The following is a 24,860-nucleotide window of genomic DNA, read 5'->3' as shown; positions in this document are numbered from 1 at the left end:
TACACCAAGGCCAAGTAATCCCCCAAGTGGACCGATGACGCGAGCACGCACCAAAGCACTTCAACAAGAGGTGAACTCGCTCCTTACCATGCTTGATCCTAACCTCCCATTGAATGGCTTGCTACATGTAACATCCCAGGATTCAAGACGATCGAGGGGTAGATTTTAGAAAGGGATGTGCATTGCATCGTAAAATCTGGGGAAATTTCGCGCTTTTATTGAAAAACTGCATCTTAGGGGGAAACAAGTTTCTCTCTCGACACCAGATAGGGTTAGGGTTTCGAGAGTGCGACAAACTTGGAGCTATCTAATCTCAACTTAGGGTTTTGGAGAAGAGAGGGGAACAATCCACCTCTCAACTTAAGTTGCATGATTGAATTCAAACAATTAGTTTTGAATTTCAAATTCAAACATCAATTAGGCATATCATAATTCAAATAATGGATAATTCATTAAACAATTGGAAAATTAAGAATATAAAAGAATATGAACATATATTAAAAGCTAATTAGGGAAAACTTGAGCTTTATTGATTAACACACATAATACATTGTCATTTACATTATCCATTTGAATTATAAATATTACAACACATTACAGAAATTGAATAAATGAAAAAGAAAAATAAAATTACAAATAATTACAGAATGCTAAACTAAACAAGCAGTTCTTCATGAATTCCTTGATCAACACTTGATTGAGATTCTTGAGCACCCAATTGATTCCTGCATATAGACATAACAAACAAGAAATGCAAGTTAGGCCAAGTGGCAAAGCCACTTGGCAGATTAGTGAAAATAATGGCCAAATTGGTGGATAATATCAAAGCCTGGCGAGTTGAACCATGCCAAAAGCCCAAGTTCCAACCTGAGCATGCACAAGCAGCTCACAAGGCTTGATGCATGCTCCACAGCACACATAGACCAGGGGAGGAGCACCCTGGTTGACAGGCAGTGCTGTCGACCATAGGAGCAAGGAGAAGGGTAGTATAAAACCTTTTCACCAGCCAAAACCCTAGCAGCTCATCGGCAGAATCTCCAAAGGGTAAGAACAGCAAGAAATTCTTAGAACAACAAGAACAACACAGCCAGCCAACTATCCAGGACAGTTCCACCAAGAACTGTTAACTCGAGAACCAGCACAGGATGAAGTAAAGCATCACAATCTAGCCAGGAGGAGAAGGGCAAGCTTACAACAGAAACCAGAAGCAAAACCTCTACATCAGCACACTTTCTAGGACCTGGAGTGAGGTATACCCAGGAATCATGAGCAAGCAATGTTTTGCTCATACTAATCCAACATATGCATAAGTCACACAAGCTAAAAGGGTTGGAATACCCTGTTTGTATCATCATTTGGCTACCAGCCATATGGTGCAAGCAAAATAAGGGATAAGCCAGTAGGAAATCATCGAAGGGAACACTGATTAAGTCAAAATAATAATCAATGACATAACCAAGAAAATACAACATGGATTTGATCCTATCTAGCCAGCCAGATTCACCTAGCACCCTACAGCTAGCTAAGCCATCAGAACATGGACATTGATCTGTCCATTTTCATTTCAACATTAAATATCCTAGCAGCCCATGGATGACTACCAGAAATATTGCACAGAAGCATACACAAGAGGTAGGAGCAACCATTTCTAGCAGGCCAAGCTCTGCTAGTGTCACAACAACTACCTAGCCACACAGAAAAGCCCACTAGAGAAGCATATCATCACTCCAAGGAGTTCATGCATCACAGGAGGTGCCAAAACATGTTGCTTTCCATCCAACTAGTGCATAGGATGCAAAAGATCACTACTGCATTAAGTAGATCATGTCTGTTTGTCAGAAATAGGAAGCAAAGCTTCATTGACAAGCATAGATAAATGAAATAGCACACACAGATGCATCCAGGGGCATCAAATCATTCAACCAGCCACCAGTATTGCTTTCACAAGCAACAGCAACCACCAGTACTTGGTGTGAAGCTAGATACACAAGCAACAACAACATATCAAGTGAATGCATACAAGTATATAAGCCAACAGGAAGCCCTGATGATCACAGGATCATTCAAAGCCACAATTAATCAACAATTGCATCACAGATAATCAAACAGATGAATTATAATTGTATCCAGAAGCACACCATCAAGGAATGGAGCTATCTAGCCAACAACCAAGCTCAGTAGAACAATACCATGAATCATATCTCAATGAACCATACACCAGAGGCACTTGCTCTTGCATAAAGCAAGGATTACTCACTGTAATCAAGCCAGGGGAAGAAAGTAGGTATACACATGATAGTCTAGCAGCAGCAGCTGGAGCAACAAGGCAGGCCATGAGCATAACAGCATGCTCATGAGCAATTACACAAGAGCCACATCAGCAGTAATGGCAAGAGCACAAGCAGACTAGAGAGATAAGAGCAACAACACAGGCATGGTAATAGAGAGCTAGGCCATGGCAATTAGAGCAGCAGTAACAACAACTAGCACACCACAACAACAACAGAGAGCACAACAAGAAGAACTAAAGATAGCACAAAGAAAGAAGAACCAAGATAGCTCAAAGAATAAAGAACATCAGCATGGCAGCATCTCCAAGAGGAGGAGCAGCCACAGCTCGAGCTAGACGAAGAGGAGAAGAATAGGAGAAGGGGATACAGAAAGGAGGCGTACCTGGAGCAGGAGTACCACGACATTTCCCGTGGCGGCACGGCGGCACAGCCCGGCCACGGCAGCGCCAAGCCGCGACCAAGCCAGGCGTCGCCGAGCACCAGTGCTCCAGCACCACCACGGCGAAGCACACATCATTGCCACAGTGTCTGGGACGCTGGTGAGCGGCACATCGCCGCAGATCCGTGCAACCCTAGTTGCAGAAGGGTTGGGGCCAAACGGAGGCGACCGTGAATCGCAGATCGACGTGGACCACCAGGTGCACCATTGAGAGGCGGTTCGTTTGCGACCGATCTCGTCGCCGGAGATGGCCGGAGGCGGCCGGAACAAAGCGGCGGCGGCGACCACGAGTCGCCAGAGCGTGCGAGAGAGTTAGGGTTAGGACGAGGAGGAGGCAACGAGCGCGCCTGGGTCGGTTGGACCGAGCCCAACGGGCTGGTCCAACGTAACCAGCTCGGGCTGCCAGACAGGTGGGCCTGAGGGGCATTTTGGTCATTTCCAAAAATTGCCATTTAAATTGAATCTTTCACATAATTTTATAAAATAAATATTGCTCTAAAAAATAAAGAAAAATATGTAAACCACTTAGAATAAAATTCTCTATCATAATAAAATATGAAATGGAATTTTTGAGACAAATAAAAATTGAGCCATAATTAAATACAAAGAATAAGAATTTAATAACAATCATTAAAAATAAACTCCATATTTTTAATGATAAAATAAGTCCATAAGTTCTTTTGGACTTAAAAACACCTTGGCAATATTCCAAGGTAATATTTTACTCTTAAGGAGTATTCCTAATTTTTTCTTAGTAGCCACCTCTGACATGAAATAATAAAACACCGGGAAGGGGGAACCAAACCCTAAAATCTGAAAGCATGCATATTTGAATCTTTAACCATTGCCCTTATCGGAAAATGATTCTACTTTTCAGAAACAGAGGACCAGGGTCAGTCCAAACAATCCAACTGCACTACATTGCAGTCGCAAGGCAAGTTCATCGCTTGCTCATGTTACTTTGAGTATTTTTACCAAATTACTTGCAAAGTACTATACTTATCACTCTTGCATGAAAAGTAAAATTGCTATCTTCACAATTATGAATATGACTATGTGGTGGGCAATGGAACCATGATATGAGTATGGTGGAGGTTCCATTGCAAGGGTTTATATCCATCTAGGATTAAACAACAAATGTCGTCCGGTGATTCTTGTGCCGTAATACTCGAGTTAACCATAAGATCTGGAGTGGGACGGAGTAGTCAAGTGTGTTCTCTCCTCTCGTTCATCAACGGATGGGCTTACCGTAGTCACTTGAATCCGGATATGGACAAGCGGAGTGGTTGTTGAGCCCTAAGTCCCCACGGTAATGCGGTCTATGATGGGTTGCAACGATCGGCGAAGGAATCAGGTAGAGAACCTGATTATTGTCGAGATCAGAAGGTTTCCAAAGGGGTACGCTGACTAGCGAGGACCCAAGGTTGGAACTGCAACAAAGGGTGGGTGTGCGAGGTCGCGGGGGAATGCATTATTGACTAGGACCTTATACCGGGCCTCACACCACAAAAGTGTGGACGGGAAAGCTGCCCGGTTGGCACCAAGGTTAAGATCTCTTATGGGTAAAGCAACACACCTCTGCAGAGCGTAATGAATCGTGACCTGTCACTCCCTGTTCCGAGATATGGAACTGCGAACGCTGCCGGAAAGGAACTCCATGAAGTTCTAGTAAACCGGTGAAGGCTGACGGACATAGCTCTTCTGAATAAAAGCAACCTTTTGAAGAAATGATTATAAAAACATGCATTGGTATTAGACTTTCTGGTCTAGTACCGTAGTTAGTGCATTAAACACCTCTTTCCTATTATGAACTTGTTGAGTACGCTCGTACTCATACCTCTTATAATCCCCTACTTAGACTGTCTGAATCACCTCGAGGAAGCCAATGACAGACAAGACGGAGCAGATGGGATCTGCTACGAGGAACCAGACCTATCGAGAGGAGTAGAGGGGGTCGACTACCTTATCGTCTACGGAACCGGGGAGGTTCCCGAAGGAGAACAAGTTTAGATTACAAGAGTAGTAGTAGTAACCGAGCAGTGCGAACACTCTAGTACTTAGCTGCTCGAGTAGAATAAATGTATAACCTGCTAAGACTTCTATATTGTAAGTTAAGTTGGGTTCACCTCGAACCCAGGAGTAAACTTCTATGGACCCAGGAGGAGCTCCGAGATGATGTATATATTTGGTTTGTAATAATATGAGAATGAGTTATGGACCAGCTATGTTCTGTTGTACTACTCTGAGGGATCTAATATTTGCAGATTGGTACTTCGCACATGTTATGTCAACGATTGGCATACTACAACATGCAGTGGTATGCAGGGTCACCACACTACCTCATCAAAATTCCTTATGTGTAATCAGGTACATCTTCGACGAAGACCCCCAAGGAAGCCAAGCCATCAAGGGAGGAGAAGAACGAGGAAAGGAAGAGCTGGAGCAAACCGGCGCCAGAACCGGCAGCACTGGATCCTGCGCCGGAACCATTCCGGTCAGCCGGTTGCTGTAACCGGAACGGACCGGTGGGAGAACCGGTAGACCACAACCACTACCGGAATGGATCGGCAACAACAGCCGGCAGCACCGGCCGCCTCGCTGAAACCGTTCCGGCCACAGAACCGGCACCACCGGTTTTACCACCGGAAAACGTCGAAAACAGCGGTCCAAACTATTTTATCTTGTAACTTTACCCTTCTGCCCCTGGGTACTATATATACTGCTGGTACGCTAGATCTAGGGTTAGACTAAGATTTGAGTTTATGCTTGAGCTTTGTCTTATATACTATTAGGACCATCACGTCCTATGTATCAAGGCTACTCTTGAGGATCTTTCTGTCTTCATATGTGATTCAAGTGCATCCACTCTTTCACTCATGTTCTAGAGCTGATTCCTTTACCAATCTTTCAATCCTTGGATTCTACCCATGGGTCTCTCGAAGGATTGACTCTATTGGCTTAGTCTAACCAACTATGAGCATCTCTAACAGTAACCAACCGAAAAAGTCGGAACCGAAAAAGAGGAATTCAGTCTCCCGAAAACGTTGCTTAGGATGATTTTGGCACTCGCGCAGAATAGAAACCGTAAAACACGACTGAAAAACGGAATTAAAATCTCGCGGGAGAATTTATCGATGAACACATATAGAAGATACTTTGATGCTCCGATTGAGCATTAAACTTTACATAATATCTACTAAAAACCTAAATTAACTAATTGCCCTAACTGGGCGAACTAATTTCGACCAAAATGCGGCCCCGATGGCCTCTGCGCGCAGCGGCGCCGGTGGTGGTGGAGGTAGGCGTCGAGCTCCTACTCGGAGTCAAGCTCGACGCGCCGCCTCGTACTCCCTCACTTGGCGAACGGTGTCGGCATCCTCCCGGCGCCAGCGGGCTCGGGCCTCCGCCTCCGTGATGGCCGCCACCTGCGCGATGAAGGCATCCTCCTCATCGGAGCCGTGGACGTAATCTCCCGCGGAGAACGTGGGCTCCCCCGCAATGACGGCGTCCTCCTCCTCGGAGCTGTCGTAGATGGGTGGGTGATACGTCTCCAATGTATCTATAATTTCTGATGTTCCATGCTTGTTTTATGACAATACCTACATGTTTTGCTCACACTTTATAATGTTTTTATGCGTTTTCCGGAACTAACCTATTAACAAGATGCCACAGTGCGAGTTCCTGTTTTCTGTTGTTTTTGGTTCCAGAAAGGCTGTTCGGGCAATATTCTCGGAATTCGACGAAACGAAGACCCAACATCTTATTTTTCCCTGAAGACCCCAGAACACCGAAGGAGAGTCGGAGGCGGGCTAGAGGGCCACCACACCATTAGGCGGCGCGGCCCCAGGCCTGGCCGCGCCAGCCTATGGTGAGGAGGCCCCAGGTACCTCCCTGCGCCGCCTCTTCGCCTATAAGACCCCTTTCGACCTAAAAACGCGATACCAACTGACGAAACTCCAGAAAGACTCCAGGGCGCCGCCGCCATCGCGAAACTCCATTTCGGGGGACATAATCTCTGTTCCGGCACGCCGCCGGGACGGGGAAGTGTCTCCGAAAGCCATCTCCATCGACACCGTTGCCTCCATCATGCTCCGTGAGTAGTTCCCCCATGGACTACGGGTTCTAGCTGTAGCTAGTTGGTACTCTCTCCCCCATGTACTTCAATACAATGATCTCATGAGCTGCCTTACATGATTGAGATTCATCTGATGTAATCGGTGTTGTGTTTGTTGGGATCCGATGGATTGTTACATTATGATTAGTCTATCTATAAAGTTTGTGAAGTTATTGTTGCTGCAATCTTGTTGTGTTTAATGCTTGTCACTAGGGCCCGAGTGGCATGATCTTAGATTTAAGCTCTATACTTATTGCTTAGATTGTATCTACAAGTTGTTTGCACATGTCTATGTCCGGAACCCGAGGCCCCAGAGTGACAGCAACTGGGATAACTGGAGGGGAAGGCTTAGATATGAGGATCACATGTTTTCACGGAGTGTTAATGCTTTGCTCTGGTGCTCTATTAAAAGGAGTACCTTAATTTCCAGTAGATTCCCTAGAGGCGCGGCTGCCACCGGCTGGTAGGACAAAAGATGTTATGCAAGTTTCTCATTGCGAGCACGTATGACTATATATGGAAAACATGCCTACATGATTAATAATCTTGATGTTCTGTCTTAATGCTATTTCAATCCTATCAATTGCCCAACTGTAATTTGTTCACCCAACACTTGTTACTTTTTATTTGAGAGTTACCACTAGTGTAGATAGCTGGGAACCCCGGTCCATCTCTCATCATCATATACTCGGTCCTATATGTCATTGGAAGTAGTATCAACTATTTTCTGGTGCCATTGCTCTCATATTACTGCTACTGCTGCTGTGTTACTATTACTACTGCTCTCATATTACTGCTGCTTTCACATCACCCCTGTTACTAGTGCTTTTCCAGGTGCAGCTGAATTGACAACTCAGTTGTTAAGGCTTATAAGTATTCTTTACCTCCCCTTGTGTCGAATCAATAAATTTAGGTTTTACTTCCCTCGAAGGCTGTTGCGATCCCCTATACTTGTGGGTTATCAAGACTATTTTCTGGCGCCGTTGCCGGGGAGGCATATCTCTACTCATAAGTTCACCTGGGGAGTACACTCTACCTCTCTCTCTGTTTTATTTTATTTTGTTTTGTTTAGTTTATATTTGTCTAGTTTATTTGTGCTTAGTTTATTTCTGTCTAGTATTATTTTGCTTAGTTTACTTTTGTTTAGTTTGTTTTGTTTTATTTTTCCTATATACCCAAAAATCCATAAAAATTTGAAAAACTGAAAAATTAAAAACTGTTGTTATGGAAGAACCCACAACCTATTTGAAGCTTATAGAATTATATAATAATTATAGAGAATCAAGAACGGGAAAAGTTATGAGTGTTGTGATAGAAAAATTGAATACAATTGCTAAAATCTTGCTTAAACGCCATGATATAAACTGTTGCTCTAAACAGGATACTAAACATCTTAAATTTCAATGTGGCTTTAGTGAGGAAGTTTTAATTAAGAACTATAATTGGAATAGCTATATTCATTTTGGGTTCGAAGAAGTAGAACAATTTGTTTTGTTTATGGGAGCTTCTGAGATAGAATCCTTCATGGCTAAAAATTATGAAACTTGTGTTGTTTGTAAGGACCTTAAAGATTATGTCTCTTCTATCCTTAATTTTTGCATAGAAAGTTACAGTGATAATCCTTATATCATTGATTATAAAGAGAGACTCATTAATGCACAAGAATGCACTCACAATTTGCAGGAACCAGTGGAAGAAGAAATTGATAAACCTGAAAACTCATTGGATGAAAAAGAGGAGGAAATTGATGAACCTGAAAGCTCATTGGATGAAAAAGAAGAGGAGAGTGATGAACAAAAGGAGGAAGAATGGATTAGCTACCCATGCCAACCTTCTAATGAGAGTAACTCTTTATCTCTTACACTATTTGATTGTCCTCCATGCTTACCAAAGGAGGATGAATGTTATGTTCCTGTGGATTCTCTTACAATATTCCCTATGAGTAAAACTTGTGAGAATAATTATGCTACTGTTATCTATGATAATCCATGCTATTTTGATAAATCTTATGATAATTCTTTGTTTGTGCCTGGTATCGAAATGCATGGTACTAAAGAATTTTGCTTAGCAAATGTTTATGATAAAGCTCTAGATGATGGTCCTATGTTACTTGATAATATTAATTGTACTACTAATGAAAATGGGATTGGAAAGGTCTTGACTTTATCTAGGAATCCCATATCTCTTGAGATTGATCAATCATCTTGTTATATTATTGATAAAAGTAGGTTTGAAAGTTTTGATCCTATTATTTTTGAGCTTGATAAAAATTATGTGTTTGTGGATCATGAAAAGCATGCTTTATGTGATAGTTATATTGTTGAGTTTATCCATGAAGCTAATGAAAATTATTATGAGAGAGGAAAATATGGTTGTAGAAATTTGTATGTTACTAAAACACCTCTCTATATGCTGAAAATTTTGAAGTTGCTCTTGTTTTATCTTGCTATGCTTGTCACTTTGTTCTTCATGAATTTATTTGTGTACAAGATTCCTATGCATAGGAAGCGGGTTAGACTTAAATTTGTTTCATACCTGCTTTTTGATGCTCTCTTTTGCTTCAACTCTCATCCTTATGTGAGCATCATTAAAATTGCTGAGCCCATCTTAATGGCTATAAAGAAAGCACTTCTTGGAAGATAACCCATGTCTTTATTTTGCTACTGTTTTGTTGTGTCTTGGAAGTTGTTACTACTGTAGCAACCTCTCCTTATCTTTATTTTATTGCATTGTTGTGCCAAGTAAAGTCTCTAATAGAAGGTTGATACTAGATTTGGATTTCTGCGCAGAAACAGATTTCTATCTATCACGAATTTGGGCAGGGCTCTCTGTAGGTAACTCAGAAAAATCTGCCAGTTTACGTGCGTGTTCCTCAGATATGTACGCAACTTTCATTAGTTTTGAGTTTTCTGATTTGAGCAACGGAAGTACCTCTTAAAAATTCGTCTTTACTGGCTGTTCTGTTTTGACAAGATTCTGGCTCTGTTTTTTGCATTGTCTCTTGTGGACTTTAAGCAAGGCTTTCTAGACATGGAGAGCTGTAGCTAATGTTTTATTGAGTTCTTGCAATGTGTCACTACAGGACTAAAGTGGATTAAAGTTTTTTTTTGAGTACTAACCCCTCTAATGAAGTTTATGAGAAGTTTGGTGTGAAGGAAGTTTTCAAGGGTCAAGAGAGGAGGATGATATATGATCAAGAAGAGTGAAAGGTCTAAGCTTGGGGATGCCCCCGTGGTTCATCCCTGCATATTTCAAGAAGACTCAAGCGTTTAAGCTTGGGGATGCCCAAGGCATCCCCTTCTTCATCAACAACTTATCAGGTCACCTCTAGTGAAACTATATTTTTATTCTGTCACATCATATGTGCTTTACTTGGAGCGTCTGTGTGTTTTTATTTTTGTTTGTGTTTGAATAAATTCGGATCCTAGCAATCCTTGTGTGGGACAGAGACACGCTCCGCTTTTTCATATGAACATTGGTGTTCTTAGCTTTATTTTAATGTTCATGGCGGAGTTGAAAACCGCTGCACTTATTGGTATTTGGTTGGAAACAGAAAATGCTTCATATAGTCTTGAATAATTTGATACTTGGCAATTGTTTTGAGCTCTCAAGTAGATCATGTTTAAGCTTTTGCATCATGTAGTTTAAACCTATTAGTGGAGAACTACCGTAGAGCTTGTTGAAATTTGGTTTGCATGATTGGTCTCTCTAAGGTCTAGATATTTTCTGGTAAAAGTGTTTGAGCAACAAGGAAGACAGTGTAGAGTCTTATAATGCTTGCAATATGTTCTTATGTAAGTTTTGCTGTACCGGTTCATACTTGTGTTTGCTTCAAACAACCTTGCTAGCCAAAGCCTTGTACTGAGAGGAAATGCTTCTCGTGCATCCAAAACCTTGAGTCAAAACCTATGCCATTTGTGTCCACCATATCTACCTACTATGTGGTATTTCCTGCCATTCCAAGCAAATACTTCATGTGCTACCTTTAAACAATTCAAAAGCTATTATCTCTTATTTGTGTCAATGTTTTATAGCTCATGAGGAAGTATGTGGTGTTTTATCTTTCGATCTTGTCATTTACTCCGGACAGACTTTCACCAATGGACTAGTGGGACATCCGCTTATTCAATAATTTTGCAAAAAGAGCTGGCAATGGGGTTCCCAGCCCCAATTAATTAACTTTCACTAATAATTCTCTTCATATGTTTTGCCCTGATTCATCAGTAAGCAACTTAATTTTGCAAATAGAAACTCCTTCATGGTATGTGAAATGTTGGAAGGCACCCGAGGATTCGGTTAGCCATGGCTTGTGAAAGCAAAAGGTTGGGAGGAGTGTCAACCATAAATAATGAAACTAAAGTACATGTGTAAACAAAAGAGAAGAGGGATGATCTACCTTGCTGGTAGAGATAACGTCCTTCATGGGAGCCGCTCTTGAAAGTCTGGTTGATAAGGTAGTTAGAGTACCCACTACCATTCGTTGACAACAACAAACACCTCTCAAAATTTTACTTTTATACTCTCTATATGATTTCAAAACTTAAAAAGCTCTAGCACATGATTTAATCCCTGCTTCCCTCTGCGAAGGGCCTTTCTTTTACTTTATGTTGAGTCAGTTTACCTACTCCCTTCCATCTTAGAAGCAAACACTTGTGTCAACTGTGCATTGATTCTTACATACTTACTTATTTGCATTCATCATATTACTTTGTGTTGACAATTATCCATGAGATATGTATGTTGAAAGTTGAAAGCAATTGCTGAAACTTAAATCTTCCTCTGTGTTGCTTCAATGCCTTTACTTTGAATTTATTGCTTTATGAGTTAACTCTTATGCAAGACTTTTTAATGCTTGTCTTGTAAGTACTATTCATGAAAAGTTTTGCTATATGTTATCTATTTGTTAGCAAACTATAGATCATTGCCTTGAGTCACTGCATTCATCTCATATGCTTTACAATAGTATGATCAAGGTTATGTAAGTAGCATGTCACTACATAAATTATTCTTTTTATCGTTTACCTACTCGAGGGCGAGCAGGAACTAAGCTTGGGGATGCTTGATACGTCTCCAACGTATCTATAATTTTTGATGTTCCATGCTTGTTTTATGACAATACCTACATGTTTTGCTCACACTTTATAATGTTTTTATGCGTTTTCCGGAACTAACCTATTAACAAGATGCCACAAAGGCGCCTCGTTTTCTGTTGTTTTTGCTTCCAGAAAGGCTGTTCGGGCAATATTCTCGGAATTCGACGAAACAAAGACCCAACATCTTATTTTTCCCGGAAGACCCCAGAACACCGAAGGAGAGTCGGAGGCGGGCCAGAGGGCCACCACACCACAAGGCGGCGCGGCCCCAGGCCTGGCTGCGCCAGCCTATGGTGAGGAGGCCCCAGGTACCTCCCTGCGCCGCCTCTTCGCCTATAAGACCCCTTTCGACCTAAAAACGCGATACCAATTGACGAAACTCCAGAAAGACTCCAGGGGTGCCGCCGCCATCACGAAACTCCGTTTCGGGGGACAGAATCTCTATTCCGGCACGCCGTCGGGACGGGGAAGTGCCCCCGGAAGCCATCTCCATCGACGCCGTCGCCTCCATCATGCTCCGTGAGTAGTTCCCCCATGGACTACGGGTTCTAGCTGTAGCTAGTTGGTACTCTCTCCCCCATGTACTTCAATACAATGATCTCATGAGCTGCCTTACATGATTGAGATTCATCTGATGTAATCGGTGTTGTGTTTGTTGGGATCCGATGGATTGTTACATTATGATTAGTCTATCTATAAAGTTTGTGAAGTTATTGTTGCTGCAATCTTGTTGTGTTTAATGCTTGTCACTAGGGCCCGAGTGGCATGATCTTAGATTTAAGCTCTATACTTATTGCTTAGATTGTATCTACAAGTTGTTTGCACATGTCTATGTCCGGAACCCGAGGCCCCAGAGTGACAGCAACTGGGATAACTGGAGGGGAAGGCTTAGATATGAGGATCACATGTTTTCACGGAGTGTTAATGCTTTGCTTCGGTGCTCTATTAAAAGGAGTACCTTAATTTCTAGTAGATTCCCTAGAGGCCCGGCTGCCACCAGCTGGTATGACAAAAGATGTTATGCAAGTTTCTCATTGCGAGCACGTATGACTATATATGGAAAACATGCCTACATGATTAATAATCTTGATGTTCTGTCTTAATGCTATTTCAATCCTATCTATTCCCCAACTGTAATTTGTTCACCCAACACTTGTTACTTGTTATTTGAGAGTTACCACTAGTGTAGATAGCTGGGAACCCCGGTCCATCTCTCATCATCATATACTCGGTCCTATATGTCATTGGAAGTAGTATCAACTATTTTCTGGTGCCATTGCTCTCATATTACTGCTTTCTTTGTGTTACTATTACTACTGCTCTCATATTACTGCTGCTTTCACATCACCCCTGTTACTAGTGCTTTTCCAAGTGCAGCTGAATTGACAACTCAGTTGTTAAGGCTTATAAGTATTCTTTACCTCCCCTTGTGTCGAATCAATAAATTTGGGTTTTACTTCCCTCGAAGACTGTTGCGATCCCCTTTACTTGTGGGTTATCAGCGGGCGAGGGGGGCAGCTCGGCCCGCCGGAGGAGGACCCCTCGCCTCCGTTGTTCGCGTATTTCGCGAGCTTGCCTAGGGCGTGAGCCCCCAGTTCTTACACCGGCGGGCTCTACGCTTGCGCGCGCCCTCCGAGCGGTTGAACTTCCGCAAATCCGCCTACGTGCGGAACACGGGGGCTGCGGGTCCCCCCCCCCCCGCCCAAACCTCCGTCACCCCTAGCAGAGCTACCGCGGCTAGCCATTGGGGCGCGTAGCTCGGGCGAAGCGGTGCTGGAGCGAGGCGGATTCCTCGTCAGAGAAGGTGAAGCGAGGCGGCGGAGCGGGTGGCAGCGGCGGAGGGGAATAGGGCTTGGAAACCGAACTCCCGTCCACGACCCATTTTAATACGGGGCTGCCGTCGCATTTCTTGGGCCCCTGAACTAAGTTTACGGGCCAGACTGCGAGTTCGGGCTCCGTTCTGGGCCACTTCCGGCCCGAACCTGTAAACTCGCCGGAATAATACGATTTCGGCTGGTTTTTTGGTTACTGTTAGAGTGGCTCTAAGAGAGTTAAATTGGTTTGTATTGGGTGTGAGAGTGTGTTTTGCCTTTGGATCTTGTGTTCTTCCTCCTTTTCCCATCACCTCATTCCCCACTTTGGTCAATTTCGTGAGATTGGGCCAAACCCTAAACCCTAGGTCTCATCATAGGCACTACCTAGAAATACTTCCGCTTGGCACCCATCATTTTATTTTATTTGATAGAAATAAAATGAAATTGATGATATCATTTCATTCAGCAAAGTTACAAAAACGACAGGCTACCAAGAGGAATTAAGGTTAGGCATGGGATGTAATCCATGGAATTCTCAATTGAATTGTAATATCAATTCTGTGGCAAATCACCTTGATGTTATGGTGAATCATGCATGTAGTCAAAAAAAAAAAAAACAAGTTGATTCTCGGAATCACAAATGAATTCCTTGATTCCGGCACCAAATGATGGGAACCAAAAGAGCTCAAATTCTTTTGAAATTCCAGTAATGCAAAGCCTTCATCAAATTCTACCGGACATGGATTAATTTTAGTTGGTCGTCTTTTATGGGAGTAGATGATCGAGACCTGCACTCTTGGAGTATACAGAAGTAAAACATGGGGAAGAAATCTCATCAAGATTCAGAGGCAATGCCAGCATCTCATCGAGAATTTTCGCACGCAGCTCGAGGAGGAAAAGGCGTGTAATTTTTTGAATGAAAAGGGAAAGGGAATGATTCCTTTTAGACGCATGCCTTTTGATGCAGCGAGTGCCTGCACCCGGCCGTCTAAAAAGCTCACCCAGCCCAAACCCTGAAACCTGACCCGGCCGAGTGGGCTCAAACCTCTCCCCGCATGCACACTGCACGAACCATCGGCATCGACATTGCCATTGCCATGGCAGACCTCTCCTCGATCATACTCCACAAATACTAGTTTATTAACAATTGCATGCATGCTTTTCTTTCCTCCGCTTTGCTTTGCTTCCCTAGCAAAGACGACGACCAGAAAGTAGGCAATGATGAAGCTATGATTTTCGCCATCTTTTCCTTCTTTCGATCGATCGATCCATGGATCCCTTTTTGATAGGGTTTTTGCATGCACAAAGAAAAGACCTTTTCTCTTTCAAAGAGGTTAATTATGCCCTAGAAAGTTGCCATGATGATGTTTCGAGCTCTGCTTCTACTCCATGGCCATATGGATCGGAACTTAGAAAGCACACACACGCTCGCTGGAAAAAGCTTTGCTTTCACGCATGTACATGCTTGCCACATGAAAAGATGGAGACGACGACGACTTATTGAACTGATGATCCAAAAGAAAAGAAAAAGGAGCAAACTTTCCAAGCCCTCCTTTTCTAGCTTGTGCTCTGCTAAAGCGTGTCATCGACTAATTTCCGATATTAAGCACGTACACTCATCAGAATGCATGGCATGATCAAACAGGAGACGAAGAAAAAGGTTTAAGACGACGACATCATGATTAATTCCATCGGTCCATACGATCGATCATCCCTAATCAGTAGCTAATGATGATGGATCGATCGATCTATCATGTGATTCATGCATATGGTCTCTCTTACATTGGACAAAGCACATGAAAATACTTGCGTACGTGCATGTCTCGAATTATTGATTAATCTATCTAAATCGGCTGCTCATGAACCCCTCCTCTCCCCCTCCTCCTCCTAGGTTTTCGGCTGCAGCCGGGAAGGAGAAGGCAGGCATCATGTTGTTGTAGCTCAGCGGCGCCATGTTTACCATGGCATTAGCCCCGTAGTTCCGGCGGTCTAGGGTTTGCAGTTCCCTGATCTGGGACTTGAGGAAGCGGAGGTAGTTTGCGGCCTCGTCCAGCATGGATGCCGTGTCCATCTTGGCGCCCCCCGGGACCAGCTTCTGCAGCACGCGCAGCCGCTCGCTGATTCGCTCCCGGCGCTGCCGCGCCGCCACCGTCTGCGGGTCGGAGGAGATGCGCACGTTGCGCCTGCTCGGCCGCTCGCCGGCGTCCTCCTCCGCGTCTCCGAGGCTCACGGGCCGCATCGCCGCCGCGCGGTAGATCATCTCCTTCACCTGGGCCAGCGCCTCCGTGTCCGGCTCGTACCGCCCGGGGACGTCGTCGCAGCCGCTCCTGCCATCGAAGCTGATGCTCGACGAGGTGCTGCTCAGGGACGGCTTCGTCCGCTTGGCGGACGGCGCGGCGGTGCTGAACGCGATCTGGATACCGCCGCCATTTCCCGTGTTGCCTGACGCGAGGAGGCTACACAGAGGGTTCTCCATCTCCTGGGCCGCGTGCACGTCCGCGGCCGTGCATGGCGGCTCGGCGGCTCTCCGCTTTCTGCTCGACCGACGCTGCTGTCTTCTGCCACCACTGCCGTTGCCTTCCTCCCACTGGCTTTTCGTCGTGGCCGCGGTCGGCGCATCCGCTGCGTCGTCGTTGTTGTCGTAGTCGACGACGACGCCGCCACGGTCAGTGAAGGAAGGTGCTGCAGGTACAGTAGCCAACGTGACAGCTCGCGCTGCTGGTACGAGGTCGTAGTCCGGAGGCATCACCATCGCGCCCTGATGGCGATGGTGATGCTGCTGTCGCTGCGCGACAGCCCCGTCAACGTCCGCGTAGGCAGGCGTGGCGGGGCCCATCGAGCTGTACGCGAGGCTGGCCGGCTCGACGCCTCCGGCCACCGCCTTGCCGCCTCCGCACGGCACCTGGATGCCCTGCAGCTCCATGATGGCCGCCGCGAGCGCCTCGTCCAGCACCAGCCTCTCCAGCACCGTCATGCCGCTCCCGTTAACGACATCACCTGCCGCAGCAGCAGTGTCGCCGCCGTTCCACGTGCTCTCGCTTAAGATCATGTCGTTGCAGAAGCCATGATCCATCTCGCCCGCCACCTAACAGGAAATCAAAAGACGTGGATGGATTAGCTATATAACGAAGCTAGCAGCTGGATACGTATGCCAATCTGATGAGAAAGCCCATGCATATTGCAACTAGACAAATGGAAGATGCAAGATTTAATCGAGGGAAGAACATGCAAGAGCACAGAGAAATCGATACATATGAATCGATCGATGGATCAGCCGAACGTACCCTTAACGCGACGCAAGGTAAGCTGTGCTGCTGTTGGTGATGGTATGCTATCTAGTGAGGATGGTATGCAGCAACAGAAGGAGCATTCGCGCATTAAACGCTCGAGGCAGGAGCAAGGAGAGAGGAGGAAGATGCTAATGGCGCAATAAGACAAGAAGCCTGCAGCAGTGTTGAAGCTACTTTTAGGGCCCTGCGCGCAGTGTGCTCTCCCTCTCTCTAGCAAAAGGCTGCAGGCCGGAGGGGAAAGCGAGCAGGCTGGCTCTTATAAAGAGGCAAAGCCAAAGAACGGACTCAGCTCGGATAGATAGATAATCTGGTCTGGTTGCATCTACTCTACCTCTATGATGGTGGTGTACATACTGCACTTGTATACTTGTAACTAGCAGTACACACTACATCCATGGTCCTCACACTTGACACACTACTCTTCTGTGCAGTATAGTGAAGTGATGCACACATCTATCTATCTATCTATAGCCACGGCACAGCCTAGCTACCTGCTATTATCACTCACTTTGGTATGCCTATCTAGTTAATGCTCTTGATTGTGTGGGTTCTGAAAGATAAGCTTGCTAACCTGTCTAGGGCTTTTACTTACCAGAGAATAGGGGTACTGGTCTCTCTCATGCCTAGCTTAGGGCTCGATCTATAGCCTGGGGCAGGGCTCAATTATACAAGTAGTACCGGTATATTTATTATGTGTAGTACTTTTGTGTTATTGTGTGTGTTTGTGTTCCAATCCTATCGTGTAGGGTGACAGATTTCTTTGGATTACTTTAATTGACATCTTTATAATTTGGGGAGATACTTTAATTCACATCAGAGGAGGGAGAGAAACTAAAAAAAAGGCTGCCACCAGTTACTTAGCTAGCTCCATCTGGGGTGCTATGATTTGATTATGATCAAGTGTAAGAAAGGGATAGAGGAGATCAAAGACAGGGCTGGCTTTGAGCTCATGAGCACCACTGCCCCTTGTCGTCTACACATAACAGCAAGTACAACAGGGTGATGTAAGCAAATGGTGAGAGTTAGAATATTAAATTTTTGTTTAATTTAACAAGCAAGAATAATATATTGCCCATTATCGAAAACAAGTGAGAATAGAAGTGGGTTGCCATGCAAGAGTAGCTGCAGGCTGCAGCACGAGTGCTTCTAATTAAGCACTTCGCAAGAGTATAAGATGGACCACATATTAATAAAATAGTTCATTTTTGTAGCTAATTACTCCCTCCGTCCCACCAAACATATCGAAGGTTTGTTAAAATTTAGATGTACCTATTACTAAAGATTTAGTGCCTAGATACGTCTAAATTTTGATAAACCTTCGACATGTTTTCTGGGACGGAGGAAGTATTATACATGTTGGCTATAGAGCTACATATAACCAAGCATTTGGATCTACTATCGAAGTTTGCTCCAAACTATACACACATGCATGTGTGCATGCATGCGTGCGTGTAGTGCATGCATTACTTATAGCCAGCCTAAAAATGACCTTGCTGTAGCAACTGTCACAAGTGCAAAAAGATTTTCACTTTTACAGGCAGCTTTAACTTTGGGCACTTTCATGCATGCATTCATGTATTCTAACTGCAGCCTAGTGTATGTGGAGTGTATATGTAGGATTTGCTAGTTAGGTAGGCATGCATGATGCAGCTCTTGGAGCGGAGGATGTGATAGTGAAACAGTACGCTGTCAAAACTGGAGCTATATATGGCTCCTATCAGGGTAGCTAGCTGCCCGCTGGGCAGAGAGCTCAGCGTGAGTACAATCGTACGTAGTCACCAGCGACCGTAAATATGAGCGGTGCAGAACAGATGTGCGGGAGACACTGACGGCTCAGATCGCCCGTAGCGATATGCTATAGCTAAGCTAGTGACTAGACGCGCGCTGGCTTTGTGCAAATGTCAGGGTGGCGCTGGCCACACGCATCATCGAGAGCTTTCCATGATGTCATTTCGCTACAGGAGTTACTACTGTGGAGTGTGGAGAAAATCCGTTTTTGAGCAATCGGCCCGCTGTGACTCGGTTATTTATTTCATTATTGGATGCATGATTTTTATTTGTCTGGAAAAGTGGGTAACATTGTCAATCGTTTTCAAGCTCCTTTTAAATTGATAATGACACCATTTAGAAAATTTCAAATTGCTTTCCTCTTAAAAGTTTAATTATCAATGGCAATTGGGGATATACATATGTCACAACGCTAAAATCGCTAGAACCCCTCAAGGGCAAGAGAAATATAACCCCTAAGAACTCCTTGTTTTCTCGCTGGTGCGGTCCAGACTTGATCCTGTTTTTTTTTTTTTTTAACATTAGTAAGGCTCTACTAGTTAGCAAAAGTTTTTTTAGATCATCTAACATCATTTGAATTAAGAGAATTGGTGGTTCATCATACCAAACAATCGTAAATGTTTGCCTTGCTAAGCTAGCTAATAAATGTGCGGCCCTATTTGGCTCACACAACAACATCATCTCGATCTCCTCAATGGAGTCAAAGTTCACGATCACCCGGCTGCAACCTAGGGATAATGCGATGTAGATACCGTCCGGATATACGTAACATAACCGCATGAAACCACAAGGAAAAAAAACTAACCTAGCCCCAAAAGACACCAAAGGTACACTAATAACCCACAAGTACAAACAATAGTTTATAATTGATTTCTAAAATTTCATAACGATAAGAAGAAAAATGCCCGCCAAGGCGCTAGGCTCAAGCCCTTACTCACCTGGATGTTGTGAACTTGATTGGTGTGGATCAAGAAACCCGCAATTCTGGAAACTTCCTCTTGATTTTTCTTACCAGCAAAAACTATAAGCTAATGTGAAGTATTGTTCCAAATTGAAGATAAGTGTGTCATTTGTCCAACATAATTAATAACTTGTTTCCACGTATTCAAAACTTTAAGCCAAATTTTGAATTGACATTTTGAAGTTGTTTTCAAACGGTTCATACTTGTAAGGTGAAATATAAACTAAAATGTAGATAGATTTGCAACTTAAAGGGTGAGGCCTCAAGTAATGTTGGGAATTAATCCATATTTTCCGCATCTGGAAGCATCTTCATCTCGGAATCTATCATTGTCTAGTGAAGTTTTATCCTGAATGCCAAATCAAAAAATGAGTGGATGCAAATCTAGGAGATGATTCTTTGAAAAGGAAACACACCAAGCTAGAAGCCATTAGCCATGATCGAATCTCGTTTGCTAGCTAGCTTTATTATTGCTAGTTTGGACCAGATAATTGCCTCCACTATACTCTAGCAAGAACTCTCAGAGGTCGTTTGGAAGCCAGGCTTTCATTTCGTTTGTAGCATTTGAAAATGAATACATGTATTCATTTCATTTACATTGTAATTTCAGAAATATACACTTGTTTGGTTGCCACAGGAATTGCAAATGACAGCAGAATTCAATATTGAATGTGTAGAGGCTTCCATAGAGAATTGCAAATGACAGGTTTCAGCTTGGAATCATGTTTACCCATGGAGTCATTTTGCTAGAATTCCTAAATGAAATGACAGCACAATTCTGTGGCAACCAAACAGCCCACTTATGGAATTCCAAAATGAATTCCAGGATTCCAGGTCCAAATGATGGATACCAAACGACCTCTCATATATTTTTCCTTTGAATATATATTCGAGCCTCCACTAATAATCTATGTACAAGGCGAATGAATGCACGATGAGGACTAGCTAAATCTAGATTTGCCTAAGATGATCATCCTCTTGACTACCATATATATATGTACCTCACGTGTGATTCATTATTATAGTAAATTAATTAAAGAAATGGCTAATGGAGTGGTATTAGACAAGGAGGAGAGGACAACCTTGTGTGCACATCATTGCTTTCCACTGATTGATCGAGTGAGATAACAGGAAAGCAACAACAGAGGAAGAGGCAGCTGCTGGTTTGGAATGTCCTGAACAGTGTGGCAAGCAAGCAACAAGACACCTAATCGTCCATCCAGAATTCCATGTAGGACGTGACAATCTTCCATCCTCTAGCTGCTGTCATTTTCCTGGAGATGGCAGAGCAGTAAACCAAGCAGAAACTTGCAAGAGTGAGATTTGTAGCCGCATATGTACTAGAGAAACAAACCTCTGCAGCGTTTTGTATGTATATACCAAAGCATGTACGTGGAGACTTGTGCAGTGGGACACCAGATAAAATCAAGAACAGTTATAAAACAGACAAACATGTGTGTGAGTGCGCATGTGTGCAGCAAGGTGCCAAGCCAAGGACTAGGTGCAGTTGCCGTTAAACTTAATTAAATTGGATAATATTATATTATCTCGCACCCTATATATATAGTCTATCCATATCTCTATATTATTTTAATGGTGAACTATATACATAATAATCATTTGACGTGGCTCTTCGGTAGCTCGACACGGGGCCTCTTTAGCTGTTAATTTAGCTGCTTGATTTTTCTTACCAACTCGACAGCGATCCATCCACGTCCCCTTCAACGGATCGATCATACATGGATGGACCAGTGTCAACTTGCAGCATGCAAACAGGCCTCATAATCTCATACGATCCACGGGAAGCGGTCCCCCGTCATATGAACATTGACCCAAGTACAAATGCTCCCACAATAATGTGGATAAGTTCACAGAATTGAATGTGTGCATATCTCAGCTAATGTTAGCATCCAAAACTAGATCATTTTTCTTCGATCGACTTGTTCCTTACAGAATAATTGAGTTTTATATCCCTCCTTCCTGGTCGACCTTATTGTGACGATAAATGGGCCGATTCAACTCAACAAGGTAGAATATTTGGAACATGGATTTGGTTTGTTTCCTGCATACCTCTCTTGTCACCTTCTCCCGCCTATGGCACTACTATCACCACCCTCGTCCACTTGTGGTGGAGAGCCATTCCCGGTCTAGGTTTCATAATTTAGCCACCAAAGTACCTCATTGCAATCATTTGTGATATCATAAGAAAGATTGCAAGGCAAAACATGAGCTTTTACTGTAATGGGAAACCTCTAATCCATCCGGATCAATTGATGGTGGCGCCATGCCGCTATATGTGTAGCTCCCTTCATTGGAGGCATCATAGAGGAGCCCCTCCTTTTGCGAGTTGGCTAACATTGTCCGAAGACCATTAGTTTGGTTGTTATGTGGCGCATCTGCATCTCCTTGAGGGGTGCTTCTATCGCAATGCTAACAATGGTGAGTGGTGAGTCCTTCTATTCTACGAATGCGGAGCTGCATCTAGATTTTGAAAAGGCGTATGATAAAGTTAAGTGGTCGTTTCTACAACAAACACTCAGGATGAAAGGTTTTTCTCCAGAGTGGCGCGCTCTGATAAATGATTTTGTGTATGGAGGTAGTGTCGCAATCCGGGTCAATGATGCCACCGGTCACTATTTCCAAACACGAAAAGGGTTACGCCAAGGGGATCCTTTATCACCGATGTTGTTTAACATTGTAGCGGATATTCTGGCTATACTCATAGAGCGGGCTAAGGCTGATGGCCAGATTGAAGGAGTGATTCCACATCTAGTTGATGGTGGCTTATCTATACTTCAATACGCCGATGATACAATTCTATTTATGGATCATGATCTTGAAAAAGCTCAAAACTTGAAATTAATCTTGGCGGCCTTTGAGCAATTGTCAGGATTGAAAATTAATTTCCATAAGAGTGAATTGTTCTGCTTCGGTGATGCCCAAAATGATGTGACTCTGTACACAGAGTTGTTTGGTTGTGGGCAAGGCCAATTTCCGATTCGTTATTTGGGTATTCCGATTCATTATCGGAGACTTACAATCGCGAAATGGAAATTAGTGGAAGAAAGACTACAAAAACGCCTTAGTAGCTGGAAAGGCAAGTTGCTGTCCCTAGGTGGAAGATTGGTACTCATTAATTCGGTACTCACAAACATGGTACTGTATATGTTATCATTTTTCATCCTACCAAAAGGAATTCTGCATAAACTCGATTATTATCGATCCAGATTCTTTTGGCAAGGGGACAGTGAGAAAAAGAAATATCGACTGGTTAAGTGGAGTATAGTTTGTAGTCCCAAAGACCAAGGTGGGCTTGGAGTTCATGATTTGGAAGTCAAGAATTCGTCCCTATTGGGAAAATGGCTGTTTAAGCTCCTCACTGAGGATGAGACTTGGCAGACTATCCTTCGGCGAAAGTATATCGGTTCGAAGACATTATCCCAAATGGTTTGGAAACCAGGGGATTCTCACTTCTGGGCCGGGCTAATGGCGACTAAAAATGAATTTTTTCGCCATGGCACTTTCTCAATCAGAAATGGAGCACAAATACGTTTTACGGGAAGATGCTTGGCTTGACAACGCACCCCTAAGTGAACAGTATCCAGCTCTTTATAGGATTGCTCGTCGTCAAGGTGATACCATTGCTACCGTAATGGCTACCTCACCCCCGAATGTGACGTTCAGACGGGTTTTACTTGGACAAAGACTTGTGGCATGGAATACCTTAATTCAACGGCTCGGGGATATTCAATTATCGGACGAACCGGACGAATTTAGGTGGAACCTTCATGCCAACGGTGCTTTCTCTGTGAAATCTTTCTACAACGCGATCCTTCTTTCTGATCTACCAGTTGATAATAATAAAAAGATTTGGAAGATGAAGATACCATTAAAAATTAAAAATTTTGGATGGTATCTTCGTCGAGGGGTAATCCTCACCAAAGACAATCTTGTTAAGCGTAATTGGCATGGGAGTACTCGATGTGTTTTCTGTCAACAGGACGAAACTATCAAGCACTTGTTCTTCCAGTGCCAGTTCGCGAGATCTATATGGTCAGTCATCCAAGTAGCGTCTACCCTGTATCCTCCGACTAGTGTTGCCAATGTCTTTGGTAATTGGCTCCATGGTGTTGATTCAAGGTTTAAGTTGCTTCTTAGGGTGGGGGTGCTAGCAGTTATCTGGGCGCTTTGGCTATGTAGAAATGACAAGATTTTTAATGATATGAATTGCTCTTTGTTGCAGGTCATCTACAGATGTACAGGTATTCTCCGTTCGTGGTTACCTCTTCAGCGAGTGGAGAACCGAGACCTGTTTACGGAGGTCTGTACACGGTTGGAGGCTACGACGAGGGATACTTTTTCCCAACATGGGTGGCAGCATAGTCTACGGATAGATGCCCCACCTACTTCTTAGGCGTTATATGTTTCATCTTGATGTGTATCTCGCCTAGTTTTTGTTTTTATCTTTTTTGAACCTGAGACAACATAAACGGCTGTGTGCATCCTGGTTATGCAGAGGCTGGATGTAATTGCTTATAAAAGTAATGAAAGCATCCTTTATCGAAAAAAAATTTCATCGTCAGGTTTCATGTTTATGGCATTTTTTGGATGACGCGTGCATGTTGACTTTATTGTGGGATTTTTTGCATTGCTTGCTAGTTCTTGCACGGACGGAGTTGCTGACATGTTGAAGGGTGATGACGATGATGTTATGGTGGTGCCGACGGCTTGCTTAGTGTGTGTTTCAGTTTATTTTTTCTTGTTCTTTCATAGATCGATATTGATTTTCAACTGTTTTCCTTAGGAGCTGACACTAATACACAACGATATTATGTACATGGGTCATTGATATCGCCCGCACATTTTTATTTTCCACCGTTTGTTGATGTTGGAACCGTGTGCTTTAGGATGTGGCCTTCATACTGCTCTGTACTAGTTCGGGATGATTCGGTGTTTGCTCCCGCTTGCTTGTTAAAAAAAGATAAACTTTTTTTTGATAAAGGGCATTTTAAAAAAAAAAAATCCTCGACCTGGCTCTAGCTTAGGCTACATCGTCTAACATGCATGACT

The 24,860-nt window shown here is 43.6% G+C and overlaps 1 protein-coding gene across 1 annotated transcript; it reads right to left on the bottom strand.

Moving 5' to 3' along the window:
- Positions 1 to 15,398: 15,398 nt before the first annotated feature.
- On the bottom strand, positions 15,399 to 17,365 carry LOC127342679 (uncharacterized). The gene is made up of 2 exons (XM_051368669.2): positions 17,036 to 17,365; positions 15,399 to 16,836 (listed from the first exon to the last, which is right to left on the bottom strand). Exon 2 carries the CDS (start codon positions 16,822 to 16,824, stop codon positions 15,592 to 15,594), a length of 1,233 nt encoding a protein of 410 aa, XP_051224629.1. The 5' UTR covers positions 16,825 to 16,836; positions 17,036 to 17,365; the 3' UTR covers positions 15,399 to 15,591.
- Between the last annotated feature and the right edge of the window lie 7,495 nt (positions 17,366 to 24,860).

Source organism: Lolium perenne, chromosome 3, assembly GCF_019359855.2.
Source record: "Lolium perenne isolate Kyuss_39 chromosome 3, Kyuss_2.0, whole genome shotgun sequence".
NCBI classification, from domain to species: Eukaryota; Viridiplantae; Streptophyta; class Magnoliopsida; order Poales; family Poaceae; genus Lolium; species Lolium perenne.
Note: the sequence above shows the minus strand (reverse complement) of the source record. Positions and strands in the feature narration are given on the sequence as shown.

What these genes read in the sequence shown, in the direction of transcription:
- LOC127342679 (XM_051368669.2), bottom strand. Translation starts at nt 16,824, where the DNA reads ATGGATCATGGCTTCTGCAACGACATGATCTTAAGCGAGAGCACGTGG.